The sequence below is a fragment of the Hylobates moloch genome, unplaced genomic scaffold (genome assembly GCF_009828535.3).
Source record: "Hylobates moloch isolate HMO894 unplaced genomic scaffold, HMol_V3 SCAFFOLD_21, whole genome shotgun sequence".
NCBI classification, from domain to species: domain Eukaryota; kingdom Metazoa; phylum Chordata; class Mammalia; order Primates; family Hylobatidae; genus Hylobates; species Hylobates moloch.
Window position 1 is genome coordinate 41,006,513 of NW_026652296.1, and position 26,025 is coordinate 41,032,537.

The following is a 26,025-nucleotide window of genomic DNA, read 5'->3' on the forward strand; positions in this document are numbered from 1 at the left end:
AGGGAGGGAGGAAGGGAGGGAGGGAAGGACGGAGGAAAGGAGGAAGGAAGGAAGTAAAGAAGGGAGGGAGAAAGGGAGAGAAGAAAGGAAGGAGGGAGGGAGGTAGGGAGGGAGGGAGGAAGGGAAGGGAGGAACGCAGGAAGGCAGGAAGGAAGGAAGGAAGGAAGCATGCAGGTGTTGGTGTGGAAGGGCGGGCTCCTCTGGATAAGAGTTTGGAAAAAGCCAGGACTGAGCCTCTGGCTGCAGGGGCCTGGTCTCCTCTGCTCATCCCTTGCCCTCAGCTCCTGCCACAGGCATCCCTCTAGGCCTGGATGCCCCATGGGCTTTGCTCATTCCCGTGTGTTTCCTCAAGTCCTGACTTCGCAGTCTGAGCAATGACTCACACCGTTGCATGGGGTGGGGGTGGGGGCACATGACCTCACAGAATAACCCCTGGTGTCAACTTTACCTGATGGCCCAGGATATTCAGCAGTATTTCAGAATTAAAATATATGTAGATATATAGATAGTGAAGAATGTGACTGCCATGTGTATTTCTAAATTAAACACAAGACTTGAAAGACCATTTGAGTTTGGAAACAGCAGCTTTAGGTTTGGCTTCTGAACCCAGGGGTACATGTCCGCATCACAGTAAGGGATGATTGGTGAAAAAGCTGGAAAACTGCAGGTGAGTTCTGAGGAGGGGCGGCTCCTGCACCATGGCAGCAAGGCTGGCGTCCGGGAGAGGAGGCACTACAGACTCTGGCACAGTTTTATCTGCCAGGCTTCCCCAGGCCTCCTCCTCCTTTTAGGTTTCATTGTTGGAAGTGATTAAAAAAGGGATCCCGGGTGTCAAAGGGGCACACCTTGAGATCCACCCATGTGGTTAACAAATCTTGACTTTGCCAAGAGTCTCACTAAATCCCCCACCTTCAGCTTACAAGGACTTCTTTGTCTTTAGGAGGGCTGACTTGGATTCCACGTACGTGGCCGAGGCTGTGCACCTCAAGACGAGGGTCACAGTCACTTAGTTGGTGGTGACTTGCCAAGTCCTTGAGGAGCCCTGCAGGCTGCAGGCTGAAAGCAGTGAGAGTCTGAGCGTTTTGTGGCCTTAAATATCATCCTGTTCCTTGAGAGTCTATCATCAGCATCATTTTTAATGATTTTTTTGTTATGGACTTGTTGCATTTTTTGGTATTATTTTTAAATGTAAAGACTGCATTATCATATTTTGGCCTCCTCCATAAATTTTGTCCACATAATCCTAGCATACAGCACCTTACAGAAATGAGGGCTTAAGAGTCCAGAAGCAGCTACACCACAGAAAGTGATGAGGAGGTTGCACTGATGGCTGATCTTAGCTTTGGAAGGAACAGTGTCCATCTGAAGGAGATTTGGCACCACATTAGCATCACTGGAGGGGTCTATCTGGGAACTGAGAGTGCATCAAAATACGTTGTATTCATGTTAAATACAATTCACTCATACAGGGGTTTCTCAGACACAAATTACCCTTGTAGTGCAGGCCATTCCTATTCACAGCCGCTGACAGAACAGGATAACCCACTGAAGCCCAGAACTCTTTCTGCAATTGCTCATAGAAAGCTGCTCCACTAAGTGATGTTGCAGGGCACCTCCCAGCCCTGCCCACATGGTGCGGGGTTCTGGGGTCAGCATGATTATTTCACAACCTTCCGGTTTGGTAGGGTATGTCTGGCGTCTTCTCCTATTTTAAGTATATGAGCCAATTGTTTAAAAATTTGGATATTAAATTTAAGATTTTGATGGAGTCACTGATTCTGATACGGTTTTTCTTCTTTTTTTCCCTGAATACAATTATCCTTTTGAGGTCCTTTATGATTTTGACAAAGGTTGGAAAATGGCTCTGGAATTCATGCCAAATGGAAGACACAGGATTAATCAGACTTGGTGTTCAAGAAATCAAGTTCTCAGCTCTCATGATGAACACACAATTTTAAATTTGATGGTATCCAAGGCAGAATTTGTTGTGACAAATTTCTTTCTTCCATGGTATATACGCCAACAAAGCATGTGGACTGGAATCTGTAAATTAGTTTATTATGTAGACGACTTGGGGTCCCCTTTCTTCCTTTTGTCAGGTTACCTCTCAAAGAGCTCATGAATTACTACAGTATCTTCCGACTTAAATATTCCAATTAGTGAGCACTGTAAAAGTCTGATAAGATTTGTCTGTGCTACACCTAGTGTATGAATAGTAATTCAATTTCTCTGGTGAAATATTGTTCAATGGGCTCCATTCTTGATCAATTGGCTATATTTAGGTGACTGCCTGACCATTTTGGCAACAATTTCACTTAACCAAATTAATTCCAACCCCAAAAGATTGCCATGGAGCCATCCTACATTTTTTTTTCTTGGATAATAAAATGGAAAAAAAAATCTGTTTAGATCTTCTGTACTAATTAAAAAGGAGCCCCACCTGGCAAAATGGTTAATTAAAGTCAGGGGTCCCGTTCACATACTGTCATAGCACCAGCCAAAGAATCTATTTAAGTTGCACTCATTAAAACTCTCATTATCTAAAAACCCCTTTTGGCTCCTCCTCTGACTTTATTTAGAGAGAGTTGGTGGCTCATAAATAAACGATGCCGCATGTAGGAAATCATGCACTGTCCTTGAAGAATCTGGTTCTGGCTGAAACCAAGTCCAATATGTTCTAGCTCTTGTGCATATTAGACTCGAGTTATTTATCTGTGATGATCAAAGTGCTTAGCCTGTGAATACCCTGGGCTTTATCCTATTTACCTCATGCCCCACCTCATTGGTGGCAGATTGTACTTTCTAAAGATGGCCACGACAGTCTCACTATCCCACACACTGCCCTGCAATATGACCTTGACACTCTCCGCCTTGAGAGATGGATTCTCTATCCCCTACCCCTTGAATCTCGGTGGTTGCTCTGACTGCTCCAACAGAGAGAGTGGGAGAAGTGATGCTGTGTGACTTTTGAGGGTGGGTCATAAAAGGCAATGCAGCTTCCAACTTGCTAGTGACAACACTTGCACTTGGAGCCCAGAGCCACCGCGTGAGCAGTCTGACTACTCTGAGGCCACCATACCGTGAGGAAGCCCAGGCACTTGAGGACAGCCCAGGTGTGGAGGCTGTGGTGAGCACTTCCGGTCCTTGAGTCATCCCAGCCCAGCTGAGTAACAAGCCTTTGGATTTAGTAAATGAGCCTTCAGATGATCCGGACCATTGATCTAACCCTCTAGTCTTCCCATCTAAGGCTGTGAATAGCGTGGAGCAGAGACAAGCTGTGCCCACTGTGCCCTGTCCAAATTCCTGACTCACAGGATCTGTGAGCAGGATCGAATGGCTGTTTTATCCCACTAAGTGTTTTTTATACAGCAATAGAAACTGGAACACTATGATGATCTTATGGTTTCTTTTATTATAAGAAAATTTTGCATCAGACCATGTGTACAGGACAACTAAAAGAATCTGGGAAAGGGCTAAGGGAAATAAGTTTTAAACGTACAGCATCTACCCTTTTCCTGGAAGAACTGGGTTTCATTATTTATCTGGAATAATGATTAAAACAAGCCATCTTCACCACTTACTGGCTACCTGTTTTGTTCCAGACAATGTTACTTTATGTATGCTCCCCAGCAATCCCAGAAATGCAGATGTTGAAGAACTTGATCAAGGTCCATGGGAAGGAAATGGAATAGGATTGAGATTTCCCGAAGGGTGAAGAACCCGTAGCCTGTGCCATTTGAGTAGGCCCCCATCTAAGGAATTTTCCAAGAGCTTCTACTTACATCTCATTGGCCAGAACCTGCCACATGGCTGACCCTGTCCTTGAGGAAATCTGGGAAATGTGTTTATTTTAGGTTGGTCATATTGTTTACCCTCAAAAATATTCAAGAGAAGAAAATGGGAATGGAAGTTAAGTAGATAGCTTCCAGTCTGCCTCATTGACTAAAAATCAAACGTGACATATCCAAAAGGAAGCCCCCAGATGACACACACCAGGCTGGGACCATGGGTCAGAGAATCTTATTAGAGGAGCTCGTCAACTGACCAACCACCTGTGTCCTTTAAACAGGGGAATTCCCAATTGCACAGCTTCTGCTTTTCCTGGAGGGAGGAAGACAGTGGGGTCTCCTTGGCTATTCCAGATGCTAAGCAATCTACCTGCTCCATTGGCATGAAAGTGGATATTTCAGTTATCTATCGATGCATCACAGGTTGCCTCAAAACGTAGAGGCTTAACGTCCTTCAGTAGGTGAATGGATAAATAAACCAATACATCCAGACAATAGAGGATCACTCAGTGCCAAAAAGAAATGAGCTAGCAAGCCATGAAGAGATATAGAGGAAGCTTAAATGGATATTACTAAGTGAAAGAAGCCAACCTGAAAAGACGATAGGCTGTATGATTCCAACTATATCACATTCTGGAAAAGGCAAAGTGACCGAGACAGTAAAAAGATCAGTAGTTGCTAGGCCTTAGGACAGAGGGAGGGACAAACAGGCAGCACACAGAGGGTTCTTAGGGCAGTGAAGCTGCTCTGTATGTGTCATTATACATTTGTCCAAACCCACAGAATGTACAAAACCAAGAGTGAATGCTAATGTCAACTATGGGCTTTGGTTGTTAATATGTGTCAGTGTAGGTTTATTAATTGTAAGAAATATATCACTGGTGGGGGATGTTGATAGTGGGGGAGGCTATATGTCTGTTGAAGGGTTGGGGTTACATGAGAAATCTTTGTACCTCTGCTGAATTTTGTTACGAAACCAAAACAGCTCTAAAAAATAAAGTCTATTGAAAAAAGTAATGGTATAAAACAATAATAAATTTTTATTATCTCACAGTCTCTGGGAGTCAGAAGCTGAAAGTGGCTTAGCTAGGGAGTTCTGGCTCAAGGTCTTTCATAAGTTTTCAGTCAAGATGTTGGCTGGGGCTGCAGTCACCTGAAGGCGTGAATGAGGCTGGAGGATCCACTTCCAAGGTGGCACGCTCATCTGCCTGGCAAACTGATCATGACTGGTGCAGGAATACTCAATTCCTTGCCACATGGACCTCTCTAAAGGGGTCCCTACAGTATGGCAGCAAGTCATCTAGAAGTGTGCAAGCTGGAAGCTGTCGTATCTTTCTTGACCTGACCTGACCTGACCTTGGAAGTCACACAGTCATTTCCCCAATATCCTGTTGGCTACACAGGTCAGCCCTACTCAGTGTGGGAGGGGCCACACAAGGGCATGAAGACCAAGGCACAAGAGTCACTGAGGGCCATCTTGGGGGACGATTACTCCAGTGGGCTTCTGATGTGTGAACCAACACATTACAGTAAAGACTCCAAGTAAAGAATTTCATCCTCTTATAAACAAACTTTTATATTTGAAAGTAAAATGAAATTCAGAAATAATACTTACATAATTAGGCTGTGCCATTTGTACCTCCAAGGGAGTTGGAATGGCAGGCTTGGCAATATGCAGATAATGGTAAGACCCAGGAAGAATGCCCCCTAGAAGAGATGGCAAGTTTTCCATTTAAAATTAATTGTTAATGAGGTGAGTAACAGAGCTCATATTTTCATCACGGGACAAACAGTGCCTGCAGTGGTGTATGCTCCTCAAACTTTCACACTAAAGTACCACTAACAGCAAGGAACTCCCTGGGGTAGTTGACATTTATTTAACCAAATTGATGTGAATGTGACATGATATCCCATAACGTAGCCACCATTGCTCCAGGATGTGCCAATCCAATCTTGTGTATCCTGTGATTATCCGTACCTCCCCGCCCTCTAACCTGTATCTGCCAAAACCAGATCAAGACCTTTAGAAGCCTTAAATGTTGCAAATAGCATTCCTATTCCTCATCACTTCTCCAAAATGTAGCCAAAATATTAAAAAATTGAATTTAATTAGGACAATCAACAAAGTTCTTTGTTCAATGTTTTAGAAACTGTCATTATCGAATTCTTAATGTTTTGGCTTGTCCCTGAGGTCTGGGCCTGTGCCAGCTCTGGCTTCTGACAGCCTTCCCTTCTCTTACCTGCCCACAGCCACCACCTTTCCTCAGGTCTCGCCCAGAGTGAGAAGCAGAGCAAGACCTTGTGGGGCTGCCTAGTTAGGAAGAGGAAGACAAGGATGGAATGTGGGGCTTTTGTCTCCATAATCTGACATTCCCATTGACTAGACTGGACTTCATGGACACCCTGGGGGGTCTATGTACAGCTTTGTGGGTTCATCCATAAACCTCCAGGAAGGGAACACGTAATTTTGTAAACATGTGCATTTTTCTGGTAAAAAGGTCCACAATATTCAGAAACACCATTTTCAAAGGTATTTCTCATACCCTAACCGTGAAGGAACCCTGCATTACTCATGAAATCATCTCCTCCTTAGGTGCCAAAAGGGTTTATGGGATAAAAGTGCACTACTTTACAGCTGCAAATGGTTAAACTTAACCATCCCCAGAGCAGGTTGAGGCCTGGCTGCCTGGAAGGGTCTCCTTATCTCTGAACTTATAGAGAGAATGGAAGTTTTGGGTAAGATGTCAGGGCAAACCATTACTTTCCAGCTGTGAGACATCCATACAAGTTAATAATCATTCCCTTGTCTGTTTTCTTATCTGTCAAATGGGAACCCCATTTAGGATATGGTCCATAATAAATGCTCAAATGCAAAGAACTATAACAACAATAATTCCAGGTTTGTAATAAATGCTTCAGAAATTAGATAGACCCTTTCTCTGTCTCTGTGGCAACCCATTGAGGTACGGAGGAGCCTTTTCTCCAAGCCTCAGAGAAACCTGGAGGGCTGGCCTGACCGCTGACCCATACCTAATCTGTGGCTTCATCAAGGAGAAGGAAGGCTACTCGTATACCTTGAATCTTGGCTCCCTTGTACATGGGGATGAGCCGGTCAAGATCAGCTGGTGGCTCGGTCACAGGCTCAAGGGTTGGATCAAAGAGATGTAGCATAGCTGCTGCCAGCTGAAAGCCAATTTCTTTGGAACTGAAGTTGCTGTGAGTCCACTCATTTGAGTAGTATCTATTGGAGAATTTGGTGAGGGAGCCAGCCACTCTGATGGCTATGTCGTTGGTGTGGAAGTTGGTATCAATCACAAGTCGACCATCATACACAAGACATGCATCATTGAGGGCTTTAAACGTTTCATAATCCACATTCTTCTCACAGAAGCTGAAGAACATCTACAAAGTGAACAATTACAGCAATATTCAGTTATCACTCTTCGTTTTACCTTCCCAAGAGTGTGACTAGTCTCCAGGGCATTTTATTATCTGGGGCACAAAAATACATATACTAAAAGTTTATTATCACGTTGTTTGTGTGTGTGTGAGAGATAGATTGTCTTGGGTATGAAGAACACATTAAGATCTCCAAATGTCACCCTTATTCACTCAATTTTGACATCCAGTGGAGAGAAGGATGCCAGGTGATGAAATATCTCCCACAAGTGTGAGTGGTTTTCTGCATAAGAGGGTTTACATTTGTACAGACCCCGCCTTCCCCTCATGCTCCTACGTTTTTAACAGCTCTAGCTCAGCCTCCATCCTCTTCCCCTTCCTGTGTCTGACACTCGGGTCTCTGCAGGTTCCTTCTTGGGTTGACCTCATCCAGTCTTCCGTATTCAGACTGCCCATTGCTAGCTTTTAAAACTCCGTAAGCTTGTCCCTATATGATGCTCCAGAGAAGATGGGTGCTTCATCAGTCTCTGTATCTACTAGGTCTGGGTTCCCGCCTTGTTGCTTCCTGCTCTCATACAACACAGAGTCATTCAAGAAATACTGATGGCATACCTACCATATGCCAGGCACTGTGTGAGGGTGCCGTAAGTAGAGGGGCCACCAACCCCTTTGCATGCTCCTTAGAAATTATTTGTATGCCCTCTCCATTCTGTGCTCAAATTTCAATGCTTTCTCATGCTCATCTGGACATCATCTTCCACGCTGATGTTGAAAGTCACTGAAGCAGTGCAAGTTAGTTGTTTTTGTCTTTAGTTGTTGGACCAATTGAAACAAGTTCAATTGACTTTATCTTTCCCTAAAATAGTCTGCCACCTTATTAAAAGCATGCTAAAAAAATGAACATAAGACATGGGTCTCAACCATACTGATGGTCATCTCCCCACTTCCATCACATTCCTGCTTTACCCCCCTCTACTGTTTCATTCTGTACAGACATCAGCTGTCCTTGGGCAAGAGGTAGCCAGCCCCTTCAGTATTCCTGCCCCACACCCATGAATGGTTCAGGGAGCTTTCTGATCCTGTGGTAGCCACTAGTCATGCATGGCTATAAATATTTACATCTAAATTAATTTAAATTAAATACAATGAAAAATTCATTCCTCAGTTGCAATAGCCCATTTCAAGTGCTCAGTAGCTATAGGTGGCTAGTGGCTGCCATATTGGGCAGTGCAGAGACAGCCTATTTCCATCTTGAAGACGGTTCTATTGGACAGCGGGACTCAGATCCATCATCTCTGTGATGTCCTTGGTCCTCCCTCAGGGAGACACACTCTGTGCCCTTGCCCTGTCTTTATTCACCCAGTTGTCTAATCCCATCCCAGGATGCTTCTTTCTTTCAAGTCTTTTCCTTTTTTTTTTCTGTCTTATAACTCTCACCCAGTGGCCTCAGGAAAATATATTTCTGAGTCTCTCTCTGATTCTGAATCTTTCTGTCTCCCTACACTCCTTTTCTGCTTTCTCATTCTTTTTCCCAATCTCTATAAAAAATAGATTTCCTACCCAGATAAATATATAGAAAGACATCTGATTTGAATTTAAATTATAAGTAAAAACAGTGCCATCAACCTCTTGAGCCCTTGAAAATGTTCAGAAGTCTCCTTCAGCATCCTCACAGAAGTTCTTCTACCTACCCAATTTTCTTTTTCTAATTAAGCCTACTTTTCGTACATTAAATATACTAGTTCTTGTTTTTCTGGGTTTTAAAGATTACCAGTATTGCAGTAATGTTTATTTATATGCTTTTGGTGTAGGCATTCACAATTTTGGCTACATTTGGGGTTTCATAGGAGTCTGTAGACTAGACTGAAAACTGAATAAGCAAATCCAACATTGTTAATAAGAACATGTGTTACAAGTTACAGACCTTGCAAATACAACCTATGTGCTTCTGCAATGCCAATGGAATACTACATATTGGGTACAAATAGGAAGTGGTAATGGCTGGCCACACTGATGTTCTGAGTACATATTTCAAGACTACTTATATTGATAATTCTGATTAAGGAGAGCAAAACTCCTTGGTTAGCTAGGGAGAAGGGTGGGAGTCAGTAGTCTGATAAACTTCATTCATTCATGCATTCAGACAAACATTTCTTGTGCCAGGCACTGTGCAAGGTCTCCAGAACATCTTGGTGAAAAACATAAGCATGGAGCTCATGATCTGATTGGAGAGATGAATGCCAACAAGATGGGAAAGTCTGCCTTGAGAGCCAGTGTCACCGCATCCTAACTTGGCTGGAGGCTGGACCACCTTCTAAGAGCCCAGGAGGCGCCACTATCAGGCAGGATGTGGAGAGGCTTTGATGTGGGGACAAAACATCAATTTCAAGAGAGTTCTGCTCCTGTCTTGGTGGTATAACCTCCTGAAATGAATCCTACCACTGATAATAACTATAAACTCTGATATAAGAGGATTCTTATTAGTATTTAAAAGTTTGGGTAGCTTGTGTATTACGGTAAAAACTTGGAGAAATGGCCAGGATGTGGATAATTTCCCTTATTTTAGAGATTTTTTTTTTAAGTTTGCTTTTTAAATTACCTTTTCTCTCCATTTCCACATACAGGTATTCAATTTAGAGTCTTTTTTTGTTTTTTTTGTTTTTTTGTTTTTTTTTTTTTTGAGACAGGGTCTCACTTTGTCACCCAGGCTGGAGGGCAGTAGCAAGATCTCAGCTCACTGCAGCCTTGACCTCCCGGGTTCAAGAGCTCCTTCTGCCTCAGCCCCCCATGTAGCTGGAACTACAGGTGCTTGCCACCATACCGGGCCAATTTTTTGTTATTTTTTTGTAGAGATGGCCTTCACCATGTTGCCCAGGCTGGTCTTGAATTCCTGAGCTCAAGCCATCCACCCACCTTGGCCTCCCAAAGTGCTAGGTTTATAGGCGTGAGCCACTGTGTCTGGCCTCAATTTAGAGGCTTTTTAAAAAAGAGTGAGCTGCAGTCATCTTATGCCCCAATAGAAAAATAGAGATGATAGAGGAAAGAGTCAGTGAACTTGAAGTTATATCAATAGAAACTGTCCAATTTGAAGAATAGTGAGAAAGAGAAAAAAGAGACTGAAACAAATAAACAGAGCCTTAGAGCCCCAGGGAACAATATTAAAAAACTCTTAACAGATATGTAATTGGAATCCCAGGAAGAGAAGAGAGAAGAATGGGGTAAGAAAGAATGGCCAATAACTTGTTAAAATTTAGTGAAAATCATAAATTTATGGATTTGAGAACTTCAGTGAACCCCAAACAAGACAAATTAAAAAAAAAAAAACATGCTTAGAGACATAATAAACACAGAATGCCCACAGCATCAAATTGCTAAAAACCAAGGATAAAGAGCAAACCTTGAAAGCAGCCAACGGAAAATGACATATGGAGGAATGTTTTAAATGATTGCAGATTTTTAAATAAAAATGCATGGATGTCGGAAGATGGTGGAAAAGCATCTTCAAAGTGCTGGGAAAAAAATAACCTGTAAGCCCAGAATTCTATGTTCAGTGAAAATAAACGTTAAGAATGAAAGCAACATATATTTTCAGATGGAGCAAAACTAGAGAATTACTTTTCAGCAGGCCTACGATACAATAAATGCTCTGACGCTCGTTTAGGCTGAAGGGAGACTTGGATTTTCAAAAAGGAAGATAGAACAAGAAAATTAGTAAATATCTGGATATCTATAAAAGACTATTCTTTTTAATTCTTCAAAATATATACGACCTTAAAACAAAGATTACAATATTGCCTTACTGATTTTTCAATGTTTGTAGATGTAATATACAGGATGGCTGTTAACAAAATAGACATCCAGAATATGGGGAGAAGGAACTGCATAGCTGCAAGGTTTTTATATTTTATGTGAAATGGTACAATATTAACTCTATTGAACATGAAAGATTGCTGATGCGTATTATAATCCATAGAGCAATTACTAAAAGATGATATAGTTAAAAAGCCAATTGACCAGCACTTTGGGAGGCCGAGGCGGGCGGATCACGAGGTCAGGAGATCGAGACCATCCTGGATAACACAGTGAAACCCCGTCTCTACTAAAAATACAAAAAAATAGCCAGGTGTGGTGGCAGCTGCCTGTAGTCCCAGCTACTCGGGAGGCTGAGGCAGGAGAATGGTGTGAACACGGGAGGCGGAGTTTGCAGTGAGCCAAGATCGAGCCACTGCACTCCAGCCTGGGCGACAGAGGGAGACTCTGTCTCAAAAAAAAAAAAAGCCAATTGAAATAGACTACTAAAAAATACTCTAATAATCCTAAAGAAAGCAGGCAAGGGGGAACAAAAAAGAAAGAAGAGGGAACAAACAGTAAACAAATAATAAAATGGTAGACCTAAATCTAACCATATCAATGATTACATTAAATATTAATGGTCTAAGTACTTTAAATAAAATGCAAAGATAGAAAGGATAAAAAGCATGTGGTAGGTAGAAGTCTAAGATGGTTCCCAAGATTCCACCTCTTCCTTAAGTACGAGTATGAACTGTGAATGTGTAAGGTCATGTTATATGGCACATGTGACTTTAAGACAGGGAGATCATGCTCAGTGGGTCTGACCTGATCAGGTAAACCTTAAAAGGGACCAGGCTTTTCCTGAAGAAGGATTTGAAATGTGAAGGGAATTTGACATGAGTAAGACTCTCTGTTGCTGGATTTAAGATGGAAGGGGCCATGAGGAAAGAAATGTGAATGGCCTCTAGGAGCTGAGAGTAGCCCCTGGCTAGGCCAGCAAGGAAGTGGGGACCTCTGTCCTCAGCTGCAAGGAATTACTATCACATAAGCTTGGAAGAGGACTTCAAGCTCCTGATAGAATGCAGCCTGATTGGCACCTTGATTTTAGCCTTAAGAGTCCCTAAGCAGAGAAGCCAGCCACACCTTGCCTGCATTTCTGACTAGAGCTATAAACTAATAAATGGATGTTGTTTTAAGCTGCTAAATTTGTGGCAATTTATCATGCAGCACTAAAAATATTAATATATCTTTATGATGCCTACAAGAGACACACTTTAGACACAAAGACACAGATAAGTAGAAAGTAAATGGATGGGAAATATGTCATGTAAACAGTAAGCATAAGAAGAATGGAATGGTCATATTAGTATCAGATAATCTGGACCTTAAGATAAGGGATATTATTAAATATCAGAGATAAAGAGGAACATTTCATAATGATAAAAGGCACAATTCACAAGGCAGATATAACAACTATAAATGCTCGTGGGCTTAATAACAGAGCCCCCAAAAAGATAAAGCAAAAATCAAAAGAATTAAAAGGGAAAACAGAAACTTCCACAATAATAGTAACAGATTTTAATACCCTTCTCTCAGCAATTAGTAGAATGAGATAAAAATATCAGTAAAGACTGATATCACTATCAACTCTATTGAACTAACATTAAACTCAACAAGCACATAATATGTAATACATATTCCTTATATGTTCACAAAGTTAGTCGATATGCTTGGACATAAAACAAGTCTCAATAATAATAATTATTTTTTTTTTTGAGACAGGGTCTTGCTCTGTCGCCCAGGCTAGAGTGCAAGGGCGCCATCTGGGCTCACTGCAACCTCCACCTCCTAGGTTCAAGCGATTCTCCTGCCTCAGCCTCCCGAGTAACTAGTAACTGAGATTTCAGGCATGCACCACCATGCCTGGCTAATTTTCATATGTTTAGTAGAGATAGGCTTTCACCATGTTGGGCAGGTTGGTCTTGAACTCCTGATCTCAAGTGATCTGCCCACTTCGGCCTCCCAATGTGCTGGGATTACAGGTGTGAGCCACCGTCCCTGGCTCTAAATTTTAAAACACTGTTCTCTGATCACAACAGCATTACACTAGAAATCAATTAAAAATATAATATTTAGGAAAACCTCAAATATTTTAATATTAGACAATCCAGTTCTAAATAATCCAAGGTTGAATAAAAAATCACAGGGAGATTAGAAAATATTTTGAACTAAGTGATAATTAAAAGTTAACATACAAGTTTACGGGATGCAGCTCAAACATAATGGAAAACTTACAGCTGAAATGCTTATATAAATCAACGACTTAAGGCTCTACCTTAAGGAGCTAGAAAAAAGAAGGGTAAAGTAAATCCAAAGCAGGAAGAAGGAAGAAAATGATTAAGAGCAGAAATCAATGGAGGAGAAAACTGACAGATAATAGAGAAAATTAACGAACTCAAAAGCTGGTTAATTGAAAAAGATCAATAAAATTGACAAACCCCTATCTACACTGGGAGAGAGAGAGAAAGAGAGAGAGTCAGAGACAGAGAGACTGGCAGCAAACAGAGAGAGGGTCAGAGAGACTGAACACAATTCACCAATATCAGAAATAAATGAGGGGTTATTACTACAGATCCTAGACATCAAATAGATAACAAAATAATATCTGAAAAACTTAATGCCAACAAATTTGACAAATGTAAATGAAATGGACAAATTTCTTAAAAATTACAACTTACAAAAATTATAGAAGAAACAGAAAATTTGAGTAGCCTTATATCTAGTTAAAAAAATGAATTTGTTATCAAAAGCCTTTCAACAATATAAACTCCATGCCCAGATTGTTTCACTGGTTAATTCTGTCAAACATCCAAGAAAGAAAAAATACCAATCTTGCACAAACTTTTTCAGAAAATAAACAAGGAGGGAACATTGCCCCCAATTTTTTATTTGGCCAACACAACTTGAACACCAAAACCTTACAAGGACATTACTAAAATAGAAAATTATAGATCAACATTCCTCATTAATATAGTTGCAAAATAGTTTCAAAAATTCTTAAAACATATTGGCAAATAAAATTTAAGAATATACAGAAAGATAATGCATTATGACAAATTAGGGTTTATTCCAGAGATTTAAGGTCGGCTGAACATTTTCAAAAATCGATCAATGTAATGCACTGTATTAAAGAATTAAGAAGAAAATTTCCATATTTCTTTTTAAGAAATAATGGAAAATTCACTTAACAAAATTCAACAGCCATTCATGATAAAAACCTCTAAACAAACTAGGAATGGAAGGTTACTTCTTCAGTCTGATAAAAAGCACCAAAGAAAAATCCACAGCCAAATTCTCTCATATTTAACAGTGAAAGCCTGAAAGTTCTCTCTGAGATATGAAACAAGGCAAGGATGTCTATTTCCCACACTTTTATTAAACATTGCACTGTAGGTCCTAGTGAGTAGAATAAAGCAAGTAACTGAAATAAAAGACCTAAATATCAGAAAAGAAGTAGTAAAACTACCTCTATTTGCACGATATGTTTATGGACCTAAAAAACAACTACAAAAGCTAATAAGAGAATTTAGCAGTTTCAAGTTACAATGTTTATACACAAAATAAATTGCATTTTATAAACTTGCAGTGATCAATCAGAAATTTCAAAATTTTAAATACATTTATAATAGCTTGAACACTTCACAAAAAGGAGAAATACTAATGGCTACTAAAAAAATGAAAAGATGCCAAACCTAATTAATCGTCAGGAAAGCACAAATTAAAAAAACACAATGACACACCATGCCACACCCACAAGAGTGACTAAAATTAGACTGACAACACCAAGTGCTGACAAGAACGTGGAGCATCTGGAACTCTCCTACATTGCTGATGGAAATGTAAAACGGTATAGCTACTTTGGAGAGCAACATGGCAACTTCCTAAAAAGGTCAACATTCACCTACCATATGACTTAGACATTCTTTAGGTTTATAGCTAAGATAAATAAAAATATTATCCACACAAAGACATGTACCAGAATGTGCATAGCAGGCAAATTAAGAAACAAAATGAGATATATCCATACAATGGGCTACCACTCAGCCATAAAAAAGAATGAACTATTGATACATGGAACTATATGGAATCTCAAAATCACCATGCTGAGTAAATGAAGCCAAACAGAAAAATAGTATATAATGTATGATTCTGGTTATAAAAATCATAGATTTATTAGGTACATACACTGTGACATCACCTGCTTTAGTTTCCTAGGGCTGCTGTAATGAAGTGCCACAAACTGGGTAGCTCAAGACAAGAGAAATTTATTCTCTCACAGTTCTGGAGAATCCAAGTATTGTCAGGACCATGCTCCCTCCAGAGGCTCTAGGGAAGAAGCCTTCCCTGCCTCTTCCTACTTCCTGGCGGCTGCTAGCAATTCCTGCCATTCCATGACTTGCAGCTGCCATCACATCAACCTCTGCCTGCACTGTCATGAGGTTTTCTTCATTGCGTGTCCCTATATGCCACCAAATCTCTCTATTTAAGGACACCAGTCATTGGATTTAAGGCCCACCTTGATCCAGGATGACTTTCTCTTGCTTACATCGACAAAGGTTTTATTTCCAAATAAGGTCATGTTCACTGGTACTGGGGGTCAGGACATCAACATATCTTTCTGAGGGACGTAATTCAACTCACGACACCAAGACCACAGTGAAGAGGATGGACATATTTATCCCCACCAAAAGGTGCTTAATGCCCTGATAGATGCTGCCCAAAGCAGACAGTATGAGAGATACCTACCCTGACTCCCCACTTTCCATGTTTAATCTCCCACAGGTACAAACTGTTGGCCAAATAGAGATGAAAATCAGAGAATAATGGAACCTGGGAAATGTCATCTGCAGGGGCCATTCTTTGTGAGACCAAGCAGACCAGGGAAGGTAGGAGAAAGAATACAACAACAAACAGGCTGATGTCTGAGCCAGATGGTGTTAGGATGAAAATGTAGCAGGAAGGTGCCTTGGATCAAGACAGTTGAGGTTACAGCTGATCCTTGGGCAACATGGATTTGAACTGTGTGTCACTTATGCATAGATTTTTTTTTTCAGCCTCTGACATCCCTGAGACAGCAAGACCCACCCCTCCTCTTCCTTCTCCTCCTCAGCCTACTCAACGTGAAGACAATGAGGACAAAGACCTTTATGATGATCCACTTCCACCTAATGAAGAATAAATATATTTTCTCTTCCTTATGATTGTCTTAATAATATTTTCTTTTCTCTAGTTTACTTTATCGTGAGGATAGAGTATACAATACATATAAAATACAAAATATATTTTCATATAATCAGCTGTTCATGTGATCAGTCAGGCTTCTGGTCAACAGTAGGCTTTTAGTAGCTATGTTTTTCGAGAGTCAAAAGCTGTATGTGGGTTTTCAACTTTGTGAGGGGGGTTGGTGCCCTTACTCCTCATGTGTTCAAGGGTCAATTTAATTTGCCAGATGTTTTTGTCAGGAGTTTGATTCTAATCTGAATAGGAACGTGAGGGTCAGAAGAGCTGCTATCCAACGGGATGTTTGGGGAGGTTTTCTCAGGCCTCTGCTTCCTGAACAAGGCACACACTCGCCTCTAGAGGTGCTCCAGGACAAACGTGGCAATCTTCCAGGCTTGCTATTTTTGAGGGAAACTTTGGGCAAAAATATATTGATATTTCCTGTCTTAAATAGATGTCATGACATATACATGTATAGACTATCACTTTTTAAAATAAAGTGGACTTGTCCTGTCTTTTTCACTGTTACATCCCTAACACCTAGGACAGAGCCTGGGACCTAGCAGGTGCTCAATAAATATTTATGGAATGAATGAATAAATGAATGTACTACAGGGTAGAATACACAATTTCCATGGATCTCAGGATAAAATGAGAGATTCTAAAAATATATCTTCCTTTTTAGTCTTTTTTAGTGGTCTGCTTTGAGCCCCTGTCCTTTGAGTTCTGGGTTGGGGTGGGGGTGAGAGCCACCATCCTCAATCCTTAGCAGCACTTGAGTGAGAAGCCCTGACTTATGCTGACCACCCCCTACTCCTAGGTAAGGGCCTGCTGTGAACGCCTGCCCCTAAATGGCTTGCCCACTGGATGTTAGCAGGCATTCTTTATCACAACTGCTAACACACACCCTTGACCTACACAACCATCATCCTCATACTGACCTCAGCCTCCCCTTCGAGCAAGGTTCCCCTGTTTCTCAGTGAGATGGACTGGCCCCTTCCCTCCGTCCCTCCCTGAGGGCTTCTACTAACCTCCTAAGCTGAAAACTCTGAGGGCGCAGGCTGGAAGGTGGGGTGTCACCCACCTGGAAAGGAAAGTGCTCTCTCTATGCACACTGCCAGAGGTTGTGTGTCATGGGGAAAGACTCACCACTGCTGTTGCCAGAATCTTAAGAGGCTAATGACAGCACAGACCCTGGGCTGGGCAGGGAACCAGCACTGCCACTGACTTAGAGCCACAGTGTTCTCCTCTGTAAATTGGGGATACTTCCCTTTACAGAGCTGTCCTGATGAGGTTACAGAATGTCCTGGGGCATGGCAAGCTCTCAGTAAAGAGAGGCGTTCTCCATTCAAATCTTTGACCTCCATGAACAGGCAGGGTCTAATTTCCCACTCCTTGAATATGGGCTGGTCCTGGCAACTTGCCTCTAGCAAATAGAATGTGGTGGGAGGAATGCTGCTTGATATCGGAGGCCAGGTCATCCAGGGTGACACAGCTGACACTGCCTCTCTCTCCGCTCTACCCTCAGACCCAAACCACCATGTTGTGAGGAAGCCAGTCCCATGAATGGACCACTTCTAAGTGTTCTGGCGAAAATCTCAACTAAAGTTGATGCAGGATCAACAGCCAGACATGTGAGTGACCATGCTTTTGAGACAATTCCAGCCCACCCACTGCTGACTTCAGCCGCATGAGCGACCTCAAGTGAGAACTTCCCAGCTGAGTCTGGCCAAAGCCAGAAGAGATAAGGATAATAAAATAATAATAAAAAACCAGGAGAGATAAGAATAATAAATGGTTGTTGTTGCTTTATGCCACTGAGTCTGGGGTGGGTTGTTACCCAGCAAGAGGTAATCTGAACACACAGAAAACAAAATCCAACATCTGGTACTACAAATTCACTGCCGGCAATCTTCCAGACCCCCAAATCCCTTGGTTGGTGAGTGAGGTTTGCAGGGACCCACTTACAGAGCACTGGAGTCTGAAAGGCTTGGTGGGTGTGGTGAAGGAGGCGCTGTAGATGGGGTCTGGGTGCAGGCCGTCATTCCACTGCGCCAGGATCGCATCCCGGTACATAGTGACTCCGGCGGCTCCTAGCGCGTCCGCCACGGCGCTCTCCACCGAGTAGTTGTTGATGCAGGTGATGGTGGAGGCGGGCGGGGGCTGCACGAGGTGGATGCGGCTGCCGCTCACGCCAAGGTTTAAGAGCGTCTCCACGGTGGTGTAAGTATCAATTGTATTCCCATAGACAATGACATTCCCTAGGAAAGAAGGGAAAACGCTAAGATATACAGCTCAGAAAACCAAAAAACCTTAGTCAAATGCTAATAATGCCGAATTGCTCTGTATAACCCTCTCATTTTTCAGCTGCAGGAAGCCAGCGGTGTTACCTAGCAACGGCGACCAAGATCATTTAGTAAAGAATCAGCACAAAACATCCCACAAAGTAGTCAAGTACTTTTAATGCAGAAGTAGGACATTCATTTATGTTCCTCTAATTTGAAGTTGAAATTATGCTGAAAGAAACTGTCTAGAAAAAAACCTTTTATCTTGTTTTTGTTCCCAATTTGCTATACTTACTAAGGAAACAAAATTACTAATGTTGGCAATGTATACTAGTTCTTCCTTACAGACAAAAAGGCAATGGTAAAAAATATTCATGCTCATGATGTTACTGATATTTTAATATTTAAATGTCGAACTGGATTGATTTCAAGGAAGTTTTCCCTTTTTTGAGAATTAAAGGCTAGAACATTCTGCTTTTCACCAGATAATTTTACAAAGATTCAACCCTGATTTTTAGAATCTAATGTGTCAAGACCTAGCTAGAGGGACTGAAGGACAGTATTTTTGTTAGCAAAAATAAAATTACAAAACAATCTTGACAGATTTCCCTTGTGTAAGAGCATTTTGATGATAGCCTATACTATTTACATTTCTCAAAAAGACTACAGAAGCAATTACATATGCTATTCTACCATTTTAGCAGTTTTAAGATCAATGACACTATTAAATTAATGAAATGTAGTATATGCTATTTTTGACATTGAATTGGCACTTTCACAAAGAAATAAACTGCTGTAGACTCATTTTCCAGGTAAGATATATCCATTTTACCACAAAATGTACACTTCGTTGAATGTCTCTCTGTTTTTGTCCTGTTCATGAAACAATATGAAAAGGAATTTTACAAGCCAAAATAAATGGCAAGTGTATTAATTCAATTTGGTTGAGGAAATCGTGCCCAAATTGTTAATCCAAAGTTGAAAGGAAGTGTGATGGCTTGTCTTGTTTGCTTAGGAAAAATAAACTACAGTAACTTTCAGATGGCTTCTTGGAAGCTAACAGCATCTAGAAAGTTCTCCCATACTCCCTGCTCTTAATCTATGGAAAACCAAGAAGGTGCTGAAGTGAGGGAGCGGGGTCTCTCCATTCCTGCCCTCGCTAGGATGCTAGGACAGTTTTGCGGCTATGACCCCCACTCTGTTCAGATGCTCCAACGCAACATTCCTCGGTGCGCTGCATTTTCCTTGGCTGAAAGAGGCAACATTTTGCTTAAATTATTGAGGCTCCCAGCTGCTACGAAACATGAATCTTGGCTGTCTGGCACAACAAAGAATCAGGCTGCCAGGAAAGGCAAAACTTGAACCGAAAACTGTCAAAGGTTTGAGGTCTTCTGTCCTTTTGAAATAGGCAAGCCAAAACAATATTCATTTTCAGTTGAACGAATTTAAGTGTGTTTAGGTCTCACACAGCTAAGGATTTTGTATTTTTTGATCTCTTTCATGATGGCTGTTAGCAGCTCTACTGTGAGCTGGGCTTATTGTTCACGGGCTCATGGAAAGCTGAGCCTGTGGTGCTGCTGGGGTTTGGAGAGCTGTCTGATCCAGCGACGGTGGTCCACGGACTGCAGGCAGCTGGAGAGGATGATACTTACAATTCCAAAGGTAATACATTTTGTAAAATCTCTGATTTCAAAATTACAGGTTTATTTCTAGATACTGTGACTTCTAAACAGTTTTGGCTATCTTTCTGTTTAATTTGAAACAAAATTCCCTAACAAAAATAGGAGACTTTAGTTATCTTAAGAGTCAGTTATCATCATAGTAATGCTGCATAACAAACCACGTCAAAACTCAATGTCAAACAACAAGAAGCATGTTGTGGGTGGTCTACACACCTATGAGTGGACTGATGTCAGCTGATCTGGCTCCAGGTTGTGGCTGGGTTTCTTTGCACCAGGTGTATTTCATCCTGCTTGGATTGACAGCTACCTGAGGCATTTGCTATCTATGGTGAAATGCAGGTGCACAGAAAGGCGAGCACAAGGGCCCAGGCACATGTCAAGCCTCCGCCCACATCATATCCACTAACATCCCATTGACCAAAGCATGTCATGGTCATGCCCATGAGCACAGGAGTGAGGACGTCCACTCTGCCCACACAAGAGGGAGAGAAGGATGAATATTTACTGACCAGCAGTGCAAACCAGCATGGTCATATGGGAGATAACTGCCTGCGTGATTTCATCTCAAACTTTTCATTTAAACAGGCTTTCTATGACTAGTTATAGCTCTTTCATTTCCCATAAAATATAGTAGAATGTCATGATAATATAATGTTATATTAAATAAATAAGAACATGTTACAGGTCAAATCACATCCTTCCACAAATATAACAAAACATGATAAAAACTAGCTATTAATATGTAAGATGGCCTACTATTCTTGACCATGTCCACCTCTTGCCTTTTTTTTATTTTCATTTTTATTTTTCGAGACAAGAGTCTTGCCTGTTGCCCAGGCTGGAGTGCAGTGGCGTGATCTCAGCTCACTGCAACCTCCACCTTTCAGGTTCGAGCCATTCTCCCACCTCAGCCTCCTGAGTAGCTGGAATTACAGGCCCGCACCACTATGCCAAGCTAATTTTTGTATTTTTAGTAGAGACAAAGTTTCGACATGTTCACCAAGCTGGTCTTGAACTCTTGACCTCAAGTGATCTCCCTACCTTGGCTTCCCAAAGTGCTGGGATTACAGACATGAGCCTCTGCATCTGGCCCAATTTCTTGCCTTTAAATGTCTCCATTCTGTGGGAGATTATTCTTTTCATAATCTTTGTGCGGTTGTGAGTTCTTTCTGCAACACTGCTCACATTTACTTTGTAAAGGATTTTTAGATCCAGTTCATGTTTATCTCTGGACTCCTCTATGCCAGGCACAAAGCTAGGTACTTTTATACATAATCCCTCATATTGTTATCACTATTGATAACAACAGCATTTAGAACTGTGAACAATAACATGGGCTTCACTCAAATGCCCATATATAATGCTGTCATACAGCAAAATATAAGCATGGTGATAACTCTTAGAATAACCAAAGTCTTATATTTGGGGGCCCCCTCCAGAAAAAAGCCTAGTAGACAAAGACTTTGATTATTCATTTTGGGACAAATCAAACTGGTTTAAAAATATGATTACTTACATTTATCAGAGTAATTTACTAATATGGATGAGCTGGAACCAGTGCTTCTCAAGAACCCATGTCAAGGCCTCAGCCTGCCCATAGCTGTATCTGGGCCCCACAGACTGTCCAGATGCCAGGCAGGTGAGGCCCCAGCAGGCCTGTGGGCGGTCTCCACCTTTCCTTCCCAGCACTCACCATGGCCTACACACCCAGGCTACAGCCAGGCTTCTCAGCGAGATGACTTGTTTGGACTGTAAGGTCCATGTTTGCCCTTCCCATCATGTTATCCCTGGAGCCTGGCACAGTGCCTGGCCTACACGGGATGTGACTGTAATTATCACCATAGTACTGTTTCCTGACCAGATATGTGGATATATGTCAGAGATTTATTAGATTGCTGATCCTAAGACTTTCTTCCTGCTAGCTGGATCATACTTTTGGGTCCTCTAAATATTTAGCACAAAATGACCTCACTGTAGCCAGATTTTCCCACCACGTATTTCTTTTTTTTTTTTTTTTTCTTGAGACGGAGTCTCGCTCTGTCGCCCAGGCTGGAGTGCAGTGGCGCAATCTCGGCTCACTGCAAGCTCCGCCTCCCAGGTTCACGGCATTCTCCTGCCTCAGCCTCTCCGAGTAGCTGGGACTACAGGCGCCCGCCACCACGCCCGGCTAATTTTTTGTATTTTTTAGTAGAGACGAGGTTTCACCGCGGTCTCGATCTCCTGACCTCGTGATCTGCCCGCCTCGGCCTCCCAAAGTGCTGGGATTACAAGCGTGAGCCACCGCGCCCGGCCCCCACCACGTATTTCTGCTTGGTATTCACTACTAAGCTGGCACTATAAGAACTATCCAGTTACAGAATGGGCTATACACCTGAGATTTCTAAGATAGAAATATGTTCCCCTTAACAATGTTAGATCTGGTTATTAGGTTTCCAGTGTAGGCTCATAAAATCCCACATAGTCCCTAATGTAACCAAAATTGTGTGTGCCTACAACAAATTATAGATATAAAATAATACTCCTGTCATATTGGTGGCATTTAAGCTCAGGGAAACAAGAAATTACGTCTTTAATGTGCTATTTAAAGAAAGACAGGGCTGAATGTGGTGGCTCATGCCTGTAATCCAAGCACTTTGGGAGGCCAAGGCAGGAGGACTGCTCGAGGCCAGGAGTTCGAGGCCAGCCTGGGAAACACATCATAGCTCCGTCTCTACAGAACAAAAAAAAAAAATTAGGCATGGCATGCACCTCTAGTCCTAGTTACTCAGGAGGCTGAAACAACTTCTGGGAATTTGTAGAAGTTTGAGAGATTTCCACTCCTGGTTTTCTTTTAGATGTAAATGTGACGTTGGATGACCGGGCTTTCTTATATTTTATATGGAAGTAGCAGTTGGGTAACTCATTTCGCAACGGTTAAGTCAATTTTGGGCTGAATCAAGAAGGAGATATGGGGAAGGAAGGAAATGGAGACAGAAAGAAAGAGGGGCAGAGACACAGTCGAACAGTAGGTGCCTCAGAGAAACAGATCTTCCTGAATCCCTGGGTAAGAGTTAGAAGGAAGAAAGTTTAAAAGTAGGTGAGAGAAAGCAGCTGCTGGGTGGGATGAACCAAGGGCAAGTGAATAATGACCGGAGCTGGGGGACACTCTGTTGGCTGTGCCTGAGGGAGGTGTTGGGGCTGACAGTTGTGTGTCCCAGTGTGTGCAGGGGGTGTCTGGGCCTCCACTGGCACAGAACAGCATGATAGCTATATAGACAGGTGAGACAGCCCCAGTTACGGGGGGCCTATGACATACGTTCTTTGATAGCATGCTTTTATTTTATTTTTTAATTAATTGATTTATTTATTTCGAGACAGAGTCTCCTCTGTAGCCCAGGCTGGAGTGAAGTGGCACCATCTCGGCTCACTGCAACTTCTGCCTCCTGGCATGCTTCAGCCTCCTGAGTAGCTAGAACTACAGGCACCCACCACCACACCTGGCTAATTTTTATATTTTTAATAGAGATGGGGTTTCACCATGTTGGCCAGGCTAGTAGTGAACTCTGGGCCTCAAGTGATCTGCCTATCTCGGCCTCCCAAAGTGCTAACATTATAGGTGTGAGCCACCACACCGGCCTACAGCATGCTTTTAATAAGCCAGAAAACTTCAGTTAATTAAATATGAATTTACTTATTTAAATTTTAATCTTCTGGATATATAGTTTGTCCATATTAAAGATGAATTTAATCAATATATACCTACCATTGTGTACTTTATAACTCATGGGGCCTTCCTTCACATTACCGGAATATCACATACACTGTTTTGAAGTTTCTAGACACATATAAAAGAAGTAGAGTGGAAAAACTGATGATTTCCCCTGGGCATCAGTTTTATGCTAAAAGTCACTGTTTCCTTCCCAGATCAGCTTACCTAACAGATGAGAAATGACCAGCTTTTGTTCTCGATTTAACAGGTGACAGAGGTAAAGGATGGGCTGCTCCACTTTCAAATGGCAAATAACCAATGATAAGAACACTGGGTGGATTCCCCATAAAGTATAAGGGAATATAACCATGGCAGGCCGGGTGCGGTGGCTCACGCCTGTAATCCCAGCACTTTGGGAGGCCGAGGCGGGCGGATCACCAGGTCAGGAGATCAAGACCATCCTGGCTAACACATTGAAACCCCATCTCTACTAAAAATACAAAAAATTAGCCAGGCAAGGTGGCAGGCACCTGTAGTCCCAGCTACTCGGGAGGCTGAGGCAGGAGAATGGCGTGAACCCCCGCGGCGCGGAGCCTGCAGTGAGCCGAGATCGCGCCACTGCACTCCAGCCTGGGCGACAGCGAGACTCTGTCTCAAACAAAAAACAAAAAAAAATAACCATGGCAGTTTTCACGGAAGACCAATCTTTGTTGCTCCTTTAGGGAATAAATCGTGCATTACTCTGATTGCAGATCTGAGATGGGCAGTAGGGTCCAGGCAGAGCACCCGTAAAAAGGCGACTGTGTGGAAGCTCCGAAAACTAAAGCTGGCAAGCAAGAAGGAGCCCGAAGTCATTCTCTCACTGCTAACCAGTGGCAGCCTTTGAAACAGAATGTGCAAGGGTGCTTCCTAGAGGAAGGAGGGTGCCAGTGTCAACAGCCCAACCGGGAAGAGAGAGAGGGAAAGTGATGATGCAGTCAATACCTCAGTGAGCTGTCAATTCTCCACTTCAGACTGAAAGGCACTGGCACTTGCCAATTAAAATGCTGGTATAAATGTACAGATGATCTTTTTGCTTTTTGTTTTTGTTTTAAGATGGGGTCTTGCTGTCACTCAGGCTGGAGTGTAGTGCACAACCACAGCTCACTGCAGTCTCGAACTCCTGGGCTCGAGCAATCCTCCTGCCTCAGCCTCTTGAGTAGCTGGGACTACAGCCACATGCCACTACACCTGGCTAGTTTTTAAAACAAATTTTTGTAGAGATGGGGTCTTGCTATGTTGGCCAGGCTGGTTCCAAAATCCTGGCTCCAAGTGATCTTCCCACCTTGGCCTCTCAAGGTGTAAATGAACAAATCAGCAACTTTGACAGTGACCATGCATATAAGGCGATCACATTTTAAAGTTTCAACTTGGGGGCGGGTGCAGTGGCTCACGCCTCTAATCCCAGCAATTCGAAAGGCTGAGGCTGGCAGATCACTTGAGGTCAGGAGTTTGAAATCAGCCTGATCAAAATGGTGAAACCCCCTTTCTACTAAAAACACACAAAAATTAGTTGGGCATAGTGGATCACGCCTGTAGTCCCAGCTACTCAGGAGGCTGAGGTAGGAGGATCATTTGAACCCAGGGCACGGAGGTTGCAGTGAGCCACAATTGTGCCACTGGGGGGTGACCGAGACAGACTCTGTCTTAAAAAAAAAAAAAAGAATAATGCACCAAGATGCAGGAAGTTCTTCAATTTATGTTAATCAAGGGGGAAAAATGCCAGTTTCATCATCCTGGTTCCTAAAGGCACTATGTAAGAGTTTCAGGAGTTAGAAAACAGGTAATTAAAGGTAAAATGACTTCATAGGAAAGGAAAACTAAGTTGATTTCCCTATTAAGTTCAAGAAGTAAAATAAAGTGCTAATTTTTTTAGTCATAGATGTACCCTAAAAGTAATGAGACAACTTTTAAAGAAATTATTTTTAGTAGATGCTAAAAAGTCATTTTATTCTTTTGAACTGAGTGCTTGACTTTAAAACACCTAGAAATTGTGCTCTGCTGCCATTTCATGGTCACGCTCAATGCTATAAAGATGAAGCCTCTCCAAGGAGAGAATCAGGACTCGGAGG

General features: G+C 42.1%; 1 protein-coding gene across 1 annotated transcript in view; it reads right to left on the reverse strand.

Annotated features, from left to right (window-relative positions):
• The window catches only part of CFAP61 (cilia and flagella associated protein 61), a 310,458-nt gene that overhangs the window by 68,719 nt on the left and 215,714 nt on the right, over positions 1-26,025 (reverse strand). Inside the window, exons 24-26 of the mRNA XM_032142470.2 lie at positions 18,228-18,520; positions 6,863-7,190; positions 5,404-5,495 (exon numbers count right to left, since the gene is read on the reverse strand). Of these exons, the coding sequence (XP_031998361.1) occupies positions 5,404-5,495; positions 6,863-7,190; positions 18,228-18,520 (713 nt within the window). The remainder of the gene's footprint in view (positions 1-5,403; positions 5,496-6,862; positions 7,191-18,227; positions 18,521-26,025) is intronic.